The 14169-nt window shown below is 35.2% G+C and overlaps 1 protein-coding gene across 1 annotated transcript in view; it reads right to left on the reverse strand.

Annotated features, from left to right (window-relative positions):
* The window catches only part of LOC138707765 (cytosolic carboxypeptidase 6), a 1502040-nt gene that overhangs the window by 1366975 nt on the left and 120896 nt on the right, over positions 1–14169 (reverse strand). The window contains exon 3 of the mRNA XM_069837635.1: positions 5175–5299. Within this exon, the coding sequence (XP_069693736.1) occupies positions 5175–5299 (125 nt within the window). The remainder of the gene's footprint in view (positions 1–5174; positions 5300–14169) is intronic.

Below are 14169 nucleotides of genomic sequence, written 5' to 3' on the forward strand. Positions count from 1 at the left end.
AACTATGGGGCTAATGATGAAAGTCCCTCCTGTGATGTAGCATTCTGAGTGAAAGTTTCAATATTTTCAATCAGAAAAGCTTCTTTCATCGGAAGAATTTTGAAAGTTATTTTATACAACTTCTCTATATTCTTAGCACTTTTTAAAACAAAGAAGAAATGGAACTGTAGATCATCAATAATTTTTTATCCTCATATTTAAGTCTACAAAACGACATTTCTAATAAATTACAACTGTCATTTTTTGGATACATATTTCGCACTCATTTATCAACATTTTTCTATGTACTGGTACCTAAGTACTCGTATTTGATTAAACATATAATACATACTTAGATGTAGAATTAATACACGAAATACACTTATTACTAGTACACTTTCAAATACAAGAGCTCATGAGAAGAAATAATACACGCCGCGGAAAACAACTTTTAAACTTTGCTAATGTATGTGTGGTGTATTCCTGACTATTACACTCTTACTACGTCATACTACTTTTGACCAATAAAACGGTACGAAAGGACGTATTTCAACCAATCATGGCTGCTTATCGCACAATTTTATCGCGTCCCTAGCATTTGTTTAATTTTATCGCGTCCCTAGCATTTGTTTAACTTTATCACGTCCCTAGCATTTGTTTCTTTGTTTGCCAACATTTGAAACTGCGCTGGTCTGGACGTCAAAAATATATATAAAATTACAAACCACTCCAGTCGATGCACGGCAGTTTCAAATATGACTCGCATTGGCATTCAAGAACAAGAATTAATAAAAATCACTGATCATACCTATGCATCTTCTGAAATCCTATTTACAAATAAATGAAGAGCACCATTCGGAAATCCTGAATAAGTTGAATACACCATGTAGGCCTAAATCAACGAGTTCCGCTTCTATTATGCACATGTCCAATATAACATCAATTGAACCACCAACCACATTCAAATTTTAAAATTGTACATTCAATAATTATTCCTTTTAAAATTATTCATGTTTATTTTTTATGCCATCGTCGTTAATTAAAACTTTTCTAACACTTGTGTATATTAGTTAGGTTATGTTATAGCTTCTGCTCTGAGAGGATAAAAAGAACTTCTGCTATATGATATTATGGATAGTCACGTATCAGAGATTGTTTAATATTAAGATTTATTGAATAGTAATCATTACAGTGTCTGTATAAAGACACACTACTGCCATCTAGCATGCATCTAGCGTAATATTTGTAATGTTGAGATGGTACAGTAATACATTTGAAGACAGTTGTATTTTCGTAAGTCAATTAATATTTTATTGTATTGGAGTACTTCGTTACTTCTAATCTTTATATACTTTGTTCTAATCGTGTAATAGTCAATTAAATCCCACTCGAGTTTTGATTTTCTCTAGATAAATCAAAACGTCTAGTGAGATTACTGTTGATAAAATAACATAGAGCCAGCTAAATTATCACTGCGGGAGTGACTGCTAAGACACAGGGAATGAGAATACTATTCTCGAGTCAGGTAGTACATACTGTAAAATTTCACAGCCCTTAAACAATAGCCGCCGGCCTTGGAGACCAGCTGCAACCCTTCTCTATTATTAGTACCGTTAGATCTGCAAACTGGTTACTCCACCTAGAAGTCTGACAATTCTTCGTAACTGAAAGACTCAGAAACGCACTTCACTCATACAATCTTTCTTTAGTGCGTGACATCAAGTTACCATGGAAACCAAGTGCTGTATGAGAATGGGAGCCCAAATAATTTCACCTCTACAGTATTGTAAGTTCCAATAGACACCGCTCGGCGCTCGTAACAGTTGACATTATTCTATTCAGCGGACGGTTACAGGTACTATTTATACAGCTAAACACTGTTCATAACGACTGAAAAGAAAACTTTTTTTATATTTTAGAAATACGGTACAGGTAATAACTAGAATTAATTATTAATACGAGATAAAATTGTGTTTTACACATAAATAGGTGAAGTGGTACTTCACCTACTTCACCTGAATAACCGCCCCTGAGATTTGGCGTTTATTTTTTATTTCATTTTATTTCTTTATTTATGCCTGTAACAAGGCAAAGCCCCAATTACAATTATACGCAGTACAGATATTCGTTTACAAAAAAAAAAAAAAAGACATAGATTACACGAAAAAAGATATGAAACAGATACAAGTGTAAATACAAATTAAAATGGAAAATGGGAAAAGGAAAATAAGAAAAATAGAACAGACATGTAGATACTACCTAGCTAAGAGATACAGATATAGATATAAATGAAAAATACAAACTAAAATAAATGAAAAATAGTTAAATATAGATATCATAGCCAAAAATGTAAAATGTAGCTATAATTGGCAAATTACAGAGTAACAAATAGCAATATTGTATAAAATCAACTACCTTCAATATATTAATAAGAAAATGTTTGTATTCCATGTAAGAAATGCAGAAATCTAGATCCCACGTTTTACATATTTCATTGAAATTTGAACACATTTTTAACACTGGTGAATTTTTTTGTGATGAAGTGTTTTATAACATAACAGTTGACGATTTCTTAAATGAGATGTTCTAGCGTTAATCTGGATTTGTGATAATATTTCACTATTATCCAGTAGACCGTTGAATATTTTGTATAATAAAAGTTGATCAGCAAGTAATCTACGACTGGCAAGAGACATTAAATTAAATTCAGCAAGTAGATTGTTGTACGAAATTTTGTTATATAGGGCTGAAAAATAATATCTTCTAAACTACAGATATCTAGAGAATCGTATTTGATTTTTTTCAATTTGATTACTATGTGATTTGCAAGTGGGTGACCAAATTACAGAAGCATATTCCAATCAATAGACACCGGATTTTAAAGGAAAAATATATTTATTAAATGTACAAAAAAAAAAGGGAAAATTATTTTCGGAAAAAAAAATTAAAAACGTGGTGTAACGAAATAAAAGGCAAAGCCTAATGACTTATATTTTCAATTTACTACATCAAGAATGATTTGAATTTAATTAACAGGCTTAGGATCCGAGACTACTTAAGACTAAAGTAAAGTTACAGCGCAACGGACTACAGATGAAGTGAGGTGGTGCGTTGAGTTTTGTTTACCTGTGCGTTAGTGTACAATCCGGTTCTTGATCAGAGGTATAGTATTCTTCCGTTTCTCCCTACGAAACGAATTCAGGCCATCACGGTGCATTTTCAATTCATATTGAACAGTTTTTTTTTCGAACTAGTTGCAAGTATATGCATGGTTGTTCATTGTAATGCTAACGCCTTCAACATCGCCGAGGGACATGAAAACTTGTGAAGTATGTATCCTACTTCATTTTCCACCGTCACAAGATTGTACTATTAACAGTAGAATATAACGAAGCACATTGACGTCGTTGTTTACATTCACAGTATGTCTGCATACTAAGTTCAGCGAACTCTATAGTCAAGTTGTGCGTACATTGGTTGCTAAAAACTTACCCTAGTACAAACCCTAGTAATGCCGCATTTCGATTATTGTGACGTTTTGTTAAGTGACCTAAGTTCTGAACTGTCAGTCAAGTTACAGCGAGTTCAGAATATGTGCGTCAGATACGTATGCAACATCCGACGATACGATCACATATCACCGTCCTTCGCAAGTCTTTCGTGGCTCCGACTTAAAGAACGTAGAACTTTACACTCCTTGTCATTACTCTTTCGAATTCTGCACACTTCAACACCAAATTACCTTTCGTCTCGTATCTCTTATCTATACTCTAACCACGACGTAAATACCAGATCACTTATCTGTGGCGCGTTAAGTATACCTCTTCATAGAACATCTCGTTATTCATAATCTTTTACAGTATCCACCTCGCGACAATGGAATTCCCTGTCACAAAGCATTAGGGGCTGCAAGACAATAAACACTTTTAAAACAGCTTAAAAGATAACCTTCTTAGCATTTCACTCCAATCATACTGACTTAAACTATCACTGTCTACATTGTTACTCCTTCCTTTAGACATGCATCCTGATAGTGCTGTATTTTCAAAATTGTCTCATAATAATCTCTTTCTATTAAAAGGTAAAGGTATCCCCGTAACGTGCCATGAAGGCACTTGGGGGACATGGAGGTAGAGCCCCATGCTTTCCATGACCTCGGCACTAGAATGAGGTGGTGTGTTCGGCACCACGCTCTGACCGCCTTTTACCCCCGGGAAAGACCCGGTACTCAATTTTATAGGAGGCTGAGTGAACCTCGGGGCCGTTCTGAAAGTTTGGCAACCGGACCTTCCAGTCCGTAGCCAGCTGCTCTACCAACTGAGCTACCCGGCCGCCAATCTCTTTCTATTATCTAACATTATATGAAATATATTAACATTCTATGTATTTTAGCTTAATTCTGGTACATACTTTGTATTTCATTGTTTAATTAATAGTTCATAGTATTTTGTTGTTTAATTCGTAAACAACTCTTGTATACATGTAGCTCTTATCTAAATCAAATTGTTGAATTCTTCGTAAGTTCATACATATGTATATAATTTTTGCTGGTTGAGTGGAAGAGAAAGCCTTATGGCCTTAACTCTGCCAGCTAAAATAAATCATTATTATTATTATTATTATTATTATTATTATTATTAAGTGTCCCGGATCCTAAACCTGTTAATTACATTCAACATTTCAATACATTTAAATGTCACATTCTGTCTCTTTGAATGTAAATGTAAAATATATTTGTATAAGGAAAATAACTGTTCAGCGTTAACGAAAACCAGTGAGGAATACTTGGTTAGGATTTCGAACTACAAATCACTGCACTTTGCTAGGTTTTCAAGGTCAGCTTTTTTATAAGCTTGCTTAAGTTTGTCTCTTCCAAATCCCTCAAGCCATTTTCCTCTAGTCACACCTGCAATTTGTACCTATAAAATTAATGAAAAACCTGTATATTTCTATATTTATCCTATAGTAAATGTTAAAATTAAGAGTGATTAATATGTAGAAATTTATGAACTATAGCAACTTTTATTTTAATACACCCTGTATATTAAATTATTTAACGAAGACACGACGACGCCCGTACGTGCCTCGTGTTTTTATTCGGAAGTAAGGAAAATACTGTAGAAGCTAGGATCGCACAGAGCGAAACGCTTCAGGCATGATGATGCAGCAGCAGAATGCACTGATTGCACACTGACCTGGTCGATGCGGATATTGTCCACGATGAAGTTGAACCAGAGCCGGAAACGAGGGTTGCACGTGTCGGGCCGGATGAACAGGTCGTACTCATACTCCGAGATGAGGTCCACACGCCCCAGATTCCCTGAAACAACATTTCACGCATCGTCACAAAATGCGTATTTATGTATTATTGCGTATTTAATATCTATCACAAGATTATTCAATTTCTTTGCATTATATAATTCCTTTCGTGTACAACGCATAATTTAGAAAGTTTATAAATCAATTCGGGTAAAAAAATACAGTCGTTAAAATATACAGGGTGATTCACGAGGATTTACCGTCACATAAAGAGCTTATTTCCGAAGATATTCGGAAAAAAAAATGTCATAAAAATTTGTGTCCTAATCTCAATATTTTCAGTTATACTAATTTGAAATTTTTAGTAAAATATTTACTTACTGGCTTTTAAGGAACCCGGAGGTTCATTGCCGCCCTCACATATGCCCGCCATTGGTCCCTATCCTGAGCAAGATTAATCCATTCTCTATCATCATATCCCACCTCCCTTAAATCCATTTTAATATTATCTTCCCATCTACGTCTCGGCCTCCCTAAAGGTCTTTTTCCCTCCGGCCTCCCAACTAACACTCTATATGCATTTCTGGATTCGTCCATACGTCCCACATTTCCTGCCCATCTCAAACGGCTGGATTTAATGTTCCTAATTGTGTCAGGTGAAGAATACAATGCGTGAAGTTCTGTGTTGTGTAACTTTCTCCATTCTCCTGTAACTTCATCCCTCAGCCCCAAATATTTTCCTAAGCACCTTCTTCTCAAACATCCTTAACCTATGTTCGTCTCTCAAAGTGAGAGTCCAAGTTTCACAACCGTACAGTACAACCGGTAATATAACTGTTTTATAAATTCTAACTTTCAGATATTTTGATAACAGACTGGATGATAAAAGCTTCTCAACCGAATAATAACAGGCATTTCCCATATTTATTCTGTGTTTAATTTCCTCCCGAGTATCACTTATATTTGTTACTGTTGCTCCAAGATATTTGAACTTCTCCACCTCTTCAAAAGATAAATTTCCAGTTTTTATATTTCGATTTCGTACAATATTCTCGTCACGAGACATAATCATATACGTTGTCCTTTCGGAATTTACTTCCAAACCTATCTCTTTACTTGCTTCAAGTAAAATTCCCGTGTTTTCTCTAATCGTTTTTGGATTTTCGCCTAACATATTCACGTCATCCGCATAGACAAGAAGCTGATGTAACCCGTTCAATTCCAAACCCTGCCTGTTATCCTGAACTTTCCTAATGGCATATTCTAGAGCGAAGTTAAAAAGTAAAGGTGATATTGCATCTCCTTGGTTTAGCCCACAGTGAATTGGAAACGCATCTGACAGAAACTGACCTATACGAATTCTGCTGTACGTTTCACTGAGACATATTTTAGTTAATCTAACTAGTCTCTTGGAAATACCAAATTCAATAAGAATATTTGGAAAATTTTAGTATCAGAAATTTCTAAAATAGCGTAGGAATTTAGTTTTTAAAGAATATATATTGATTTAATATGTATATGTATTTGTATGACTTAAATTGTTAAAATTGAAATTGTATTTTTAAGTTTAATTTATTCATGTATTTTTTTTTCTTGACCCAGTTTGTGTCAAAAAATTATCTTAGTGTTTATCTTTCCGTTTAAATATCTCCCTGAGCACGAGTTTTTTACTCCTTCAGGGAAGAACTAAGATTGTGTTTTTGTCAATGTTACTTTATTAACAATAACTATAACAATATGAAACTTCTCTCTTAACCGAGTCATATGCCTTTTTGAAATCTATTTAATAAAATACTTGTTTTATTTAGTTTTAAGAGTGAAAGAATGTTACAAATAGAGAATGAACTACTCATAAGTACCATTTCTTTAATTTGTTAGTGTTCTGAAGCTAAAAATTGTTGAAATTGAAGTGGAATGAAATGTTTAATAATAATGAACGGCCACTTAGTTACTCGTAATTAATGCACCTCTGCACATAGTGTGTTGGACGTTGTGCCACTGTCACACATCTGTGACACAGTGCATGAGGGATAGCCACAAAAGGGAAACTAAGAGTTGGAACTTAAACTGACAGAATTCAATCCGGCATCGGAGCTGGAATCCGGTGTGGCTTAATAGATAAAGCGTCAGCACGTAGAGCTGAAAACTCGGGTTCGAGTCCCGGTGCCGGAGAAATTTTTCTCCATTCCACCCATCCTTCATCACATGGTAATACAGAATTCCTGCACGGAAATATCATACAGTCCGCATTTCACGAGAAGATCCGAGCAAGGATTGCAAGTTTTTCCCCCACTCTTATAACCTACCCCGACACGGAACCAGCCGGCCGTTGACTGGGCCTTGTTTGTCCCAGCCGGCCAATAATACCACTCCCATCCACCTGCTTCTTCAAGAACGCTGAGTTACTGGCTCACCCTCTCCTCTTACCCCGCAAGGACCATACTCCCCTCGCAGGGATCCTCTCGTGAAATTTGGACAGTACGTACTTCGGTACATTACAATAATACGAGAATGAGAATGTGTTCCACAAAATTTAACATAAAATGAACATAGATTAACATTAGAACTCTAAAGGAACAGTAGGTTTATCATTATTTGAATATTTTGTTTATCATATATTTAATGCCTTGAATTTTTCGCAATTAGACATTTCGGTATCTCGAATTTACAATAGTTGCAGAATTTAATATCTCAAATTTTCCATAACTAAATAGAACCTACTTTGATATCTCGAAATTCTCGTATCTAAATAGGCCTACTTCGATATCTAGGACTTTCCGTATATAGGCATTCAGCCATATAGAGATTTTTATGTTTAGGTATAGGCTATTGATATTTAAAATTTTCTAAATAAACTTGTATTTCGATAACGCAAAACTTTAATTCCCACACTTTCCATGTCTCAAAACTTAAATATCTAGACATTTAAAACACTCAAATTTTGTTTCGAATTTCCGATTAGAAATTTCGATGTCTTGAATTTTCAGAGTCTAGAAATTTCGATGTCGAATTTTCGATGTCTAGAAATTTCTGTGTAGAATTCCATATTTCCAGATATTTTGATATTTTCATTAATTCCAATTATTGCAAAAATGTGGATTGGTGGATTAGTGCTTAAATTTGAGGCACGCCAAGAAATTTACGAATGTCAAGTGTTCGACTCTCTTACACGTCAAACTGTTTCCTCACTTCGATGCTTTTAGTTCACATCATGGTGTCGCTTCCTTTGGTACTCAGTAGTTTATGGCGAAATAATCTTAATTGTCCCAAAAGATTGCTTGTTAAGATGTGTCTAAGAACCAGTTCAACGAAGATTTTTTCTTGTCTTCTAAACGAGGTTCCCGATATATAAAGTGAGAAATATTTTCTCCGAAGACATCATTCACTCTTCCAACGTGTGTAGTTAAGGTATTAACTGGTCATTTCGATCCTACGACGCGATTGATGAAGTAATAAAGGCCCCATGAAGCGACTGTTAGATAACTGGAAACTTGACAAATTGGCAGCCATATAACGATCGCATAAAGCTCGCAAATCCATCTAGTATTACGAGCAGTGGCGACTCGTCTTAAAATTTGGGCTCGCAGACATTGCTACGAGAGATAAAATGTAGGTATTAAATGTTACAATAGTGAGCATGTCGTTACTTAACTATAAAGGAAATAATATTCCCTATTGAAGGTAGAGAATTCCGATAACCATAAAATTATAAATCTAAAGCTTAATTATTTATTTACTTATTCATTCATGCCTCCATTAATTAATCCATTGATTCATTTATTCAATGATTAATTGATTCATTCATTCATTCGTACGTCCGTCAATCTATTTCATTATATATATATATATATATATATATATATATATATATATATATATACATACAGGGACATCATTTTACTTTTACTTCAATTTTTATTGTACCTAAGTTTTTGAATGTACTTCACTCCCACCCCCTCCACTAGTAAACTTACAACCGTCCACCACACAGAACCAAGACCGCGTATGCAGTACTGATTTAGTGAGTATAGTAAGTTCCAGAAATATGTTCGCGTTTTCCAATGACGAAAGAGCTTTCAATATTGAATCATATTTTCGCATAGGTACTGTCGTCCGTTTGCCTACGTCGCATCCCAGTTTCCCCCACCTGCTTCTGTTCGCCCCTCTGTAAAGTCTAGTAGCTGGGCTATCTTAGCTCTTTTCTGAAAACATTAAGTTCTGTTAGGAATTGGACGTCTACGTAATTTACACACTGTTTAAAATAACTTAAATAAAAGGGCATTGTTAAGTAACTGTCACGTGATTCCCCCCCCCCATTCTACGACCCTGCGACAAAACCACTTGAACGGACAGTAGATAGCATTTCTGAGTAATTTTATCTTTTCGGCTCAGGCGGAAGTGAAGATTACATTTACAGTACGTAAGGCACTCTTTTATAAAGTAGGTTTAGAAATATTTCAACGTGAGTTACTCGTACCAAGGAAGAAACAGGTAATTGGAATGAGGTACAATAGTCTATAGGCTAGTGCGATAATATGCACAAAAGAACTGAAGCCTGTATCGAAATGAACGGCCGTCGTTTTCAAAAATGTGTTTAAATATCCGTATTATGATTATTTTTCAATTTAATTTCATTCTCTATATTGTACGTTAATGTGCTGTAATAGTACAACATACACATCATAATTAATACGTCCGAATGGATAGTTCAATTCGTGAGTAAAAACACAAAGTGTTAATACAGTACTGTATTTTGATTAAATAAAAACCTAATGGAAATTATCAAACTCAAAATTGCGATATTTCCTAGTTTACGTAAATGGATAAACTAATTTTCTTCCCTCCTATACCTAGTAAAGTGATTTGTTTGTATTTTACGCCAGTATCATCGAACTCCAGTCGTGGAAAGGGGAGCAAGCGGTGTTTCATCTTCTAGAATTTTAATCCAAAGCCAGGTTAATATTAAATATGTTAGTAAAAATAAAACTATGTCCTTATATATATGGCTTTTAAGGCACCCGAAGGTTCATTGCCGCCCTCACATAAGCCCGCCATCGGTCCCTATCCTGTGCAAGATCCAGTCTCTACCATCATACTTCACCTCCCTCAAATTCATTCCCATCCACGTCTCGGCCTCCCCAAAGGTCTTAATCCCTCCGACCTCCCAACTAACATTGTACATGCATGTCTGAATTCGCCCATACGTGCTACATGCCCTGCTCATCTCAAACGTCTGGATCTCATGCTCCTAATTACATAATGTCAGGTGTAGAATAAAATTCATCCAGTTTTGCGTTATGTAACGTTCTCCATCCTCCCGTAACTTCATCCCTCTCACCCCCAAATATTTTCCTAACCACCTTATTCTCAAACACCCTTAACCTCTGTTCTTCTCTCAACGTGTGAGTCCAAGTTTCACAACCATTTGAAGTTGTTAGTAGAATACCTTTTTTTTTAGTTTTAAGAGTAAGAAAATATTACAAATAGATAATGAACTATTTAGAAGTGTCATTTCTTCAATTAGCTAGTCTTCTGAAGCTAAAAAGTTTTGTTAATTGCTTTGTACAAATTTTGTTTTTCAACTTCTAACTAAAAAGACATCATTTTTACGCACTTATCACAAAAATTGTTACAAATCATACGACTTTAGGAACTTGATTCTTTGCAGTTTATGCATCCTGATGTACAGTCTTAAAGAATTTACAAGAGTGGCGTGATTTGTAACAATTGTTGTGACAAATGTGTAAGATAATGTAATTTTGTATTTAAAAATTAATATATATATATATATATATATATGTACGAAACAACTATAGAATTCACAACACATTTATAGCTTCAGAATATTAGCTAATTAAAGAAATGATACTCCTGAATAGTTCGTTCTTTATCTGTAACATTCTTTTACCCTTAAAACTAAAGAGTAATGGTATTTTACAAACACATTTCAAATTAGTGTAATTCTGAAAATATTGAGATTAGGACTCATGCTTTTTATGACACTTTTTGTTCAGAATGTTTTCGGAAATAATCTCCGTAAGGGAAGGTAAATTCTCGTGAATCACCCTGTATAAACACCAAGGGTTTTGGCCACTTACCTCACTCCGATTTCTGCCGTTCGTTCCATAAAACTTGATTGCTACTTTCAAGTAGGTGGGATATAGTGAATACTACACAAACCGATTTTACAGCTTTAGCAATAATATCTCGATTATACATCTTTATTACACAACTTTTAACACTGTATCACTTCGGAATATGTATGATAAGACTTTCTTGTGTTAAAATCTAACGTACCTCGTTTACATGTTTCGACCTATTTATGGGTCATCTTCAGAACTGGTCGTTGTTGGTCTTGGCGCCTTTTGTTTTGTTTCCTGTGAGGGTATATTCGTGTGGTATAATGTAGAGTCAAAGAATGTGTGTTCTGAAATTGAGTTGTATGTTCAGAAATTCGCTGGGATGTATTTTCGTGTGTCTGTATATTTCATATTGTTCTAGTGTGTTTAGTTTGTGGCTTTTTGGTTGGATGTGTAATATACATCACACTAACATAGGAAAACAAAAACACACTCACAAAATTGCAACCTCATTCAAGAAATTAATTTACAACATCGCATACAGAACAAATAACACTCTACAAAAACACATCAACACACAAACAACACGAACAAATACAACCACGCAGGCGTATACAAACTCAAATGTAACACCTGCAACAACTTCTACATAGGACAGACAGGCAGATCATTTCAAACACGTTACAAAGAACACATCACAGCCATAACAAAATTACAAAACACCTCCACATATACAGAACACATCACAAATGCTAACCACACCTACAGAGACATCAACACAGACATGGAAATACTACACATCCAAACAAAAAGCCAGAAACTAAACACACTAGAACAATATGAAATATACAGACACACGAAAACACACCCCAACGAAATTCTCAACACAAAACTCAATTTCAGAACACAAACACTCTTTGACTCTACATTATCCCACACGAACACACCCTCACAGGAAACAAAACAAGAGGCGTCAAGACCAATAACGACCAGTTCTGAAGATGACCCATCCTCATATTCATCTTCTTCCACTGTGGCTGTTCCTCGGCTTTGGAATTCCCTACCGAGTAATGTCAGGGACTGTCAGACATCAAACCAATTTAAGAAAAGGCTAACGAAATATTTTTCTAACAATTCTTGTTAACAATAATAGCTGTTTCAGGTTTGTCAAAGTTTAATGGTTGTATATATCACAGAAAAATATCTAAATTATCTCATTATTATTATTATTATTATTATTATTATTATTATTATTATTATTATTGTAACTACTTCTAACCAATGTTTATTATTGTCACACTAACATTACTTATCCATCTTTCATTATTTACTTTCATGTTGTGTTATGGTCTAGATATTAATATAATAATTATGTAAGCAATTGTATTCAATTAGAATTAGAGTCTGGCTGGGCGGAAGAGAAGGCCTACTGGCCTTAGCTCTGCCAGATTAAGTAAATAAATTATTATTATTATTATTATTATTATTATTATTATTATTATTAAATAGTTCGAAACATGTAAACAAGGTACGTTAGAATTTAGCACAAGAAAGTCTTATCATATATATTACGAAAGTATCCCATTAAACACCGAATAGATTTTCATTAAATTTTGTACACATGATCCTAAAAAAATTTCTCGCAAATTTTGAATAGTACTGACATTCCAGAGATCGATATATACCTGAAGATACCATATAGGCTAGGACCTGAAGAAGACAAAATCATTTGTGTGGAAACGCCCAAGCAGTTATCTGGCATTAGGACATTTTCCATTTTTATCGTTAGAATAATGCAATAAAGCTGACTTTGAGAACTGCGAAGTATAAAGCATGCGGTGCTTGAAACTGATGTTTGATTAAAAGAAGCCCACAGAGGCCCTCCCCGTCTTACGGTTATTGCTGACACCGATGCGGCGCTATAACGCTGTAATATCCGTAGCTTATAATAACCGCGCGGAGTTAACTGCCCCACTCACAGCCCGACCAATTCTTGTAGTCTTCCACCCTACTCGCCTGCCTGAAGGTTCATGGCGAACATCCCATTTGCCCCTGTGTGCCAGACTAACCGCTTACCAGCTTCCCGCCTCCCTAGAATTACAAGTCCGTGACCAGCAACCCCTACACACGATATTCCACAATCTTCGAATTCACACGTAAAACACGTCAACAGTGAATCATACTCGCTTGCGCTCGTTTCATAAACATACTCGCGTCTTAATTACCATTATAGGCAAGTTTCATACGACTTTTTATGCTCGACCATATTTTTTTTATTTTATTGGGTTATTTTACGACGCTGTATCAACATCTAGGTTATTCACCGTCTGAATGAAATGAAGGTGATAATGCCGGTGAAATGAGTCCGTGGTCCAGCACCGAAAGTTACCCAGAATTTGGGTTGAGGGAAAACCCCAGAAAAAATCTCAACCAGGTAACTTGCCCCGAACGGAATTCGAACCCGGGCCACCTGGTTTCGCGGCCAGACGCGCTGACCGTTACTCCACAGGTGTGGACTCGACCATATTTCTAACTTGAAATTGATCATAAGTATTCATGTTATTCTTACCAGACTGGGTAGCGGAACTGACCTTGTGCAATATCTCGTAAATTGTATTTAGTATTTAGTATTATTATTTAGTATTTATTTATTTAACCTAGTAGAGATAAGGCCGTCAGGCCTTCTCTACCTCTACCAGGGGTGAGATGTGCGCAGACGCGAAAGTATTGATTTTTTCCGGGAAACAAATGTCATTGACCTAGATATAATCTAGAGAGTAAAACAAACATTAATCTTTATATAATCTTGAATTTGATTTAGACATTGAAAAACGAGATGACAAATTGAATT

This window comes from Periplaneta americana, chromosome 10 (genome assembly GCF_040183065.1).
Source record: "Periplaneta americana isolate PAMFEO1 chromosome 10, P.americana_PAMFEO1_priV1, whole genome shotgun sequence".
Lineage (NCBI taxonomy): Eukaryota > Metazoa > Arthropoda > Insecta > Blattodea > Blattidae > Periplaneta > Periplaneta americana.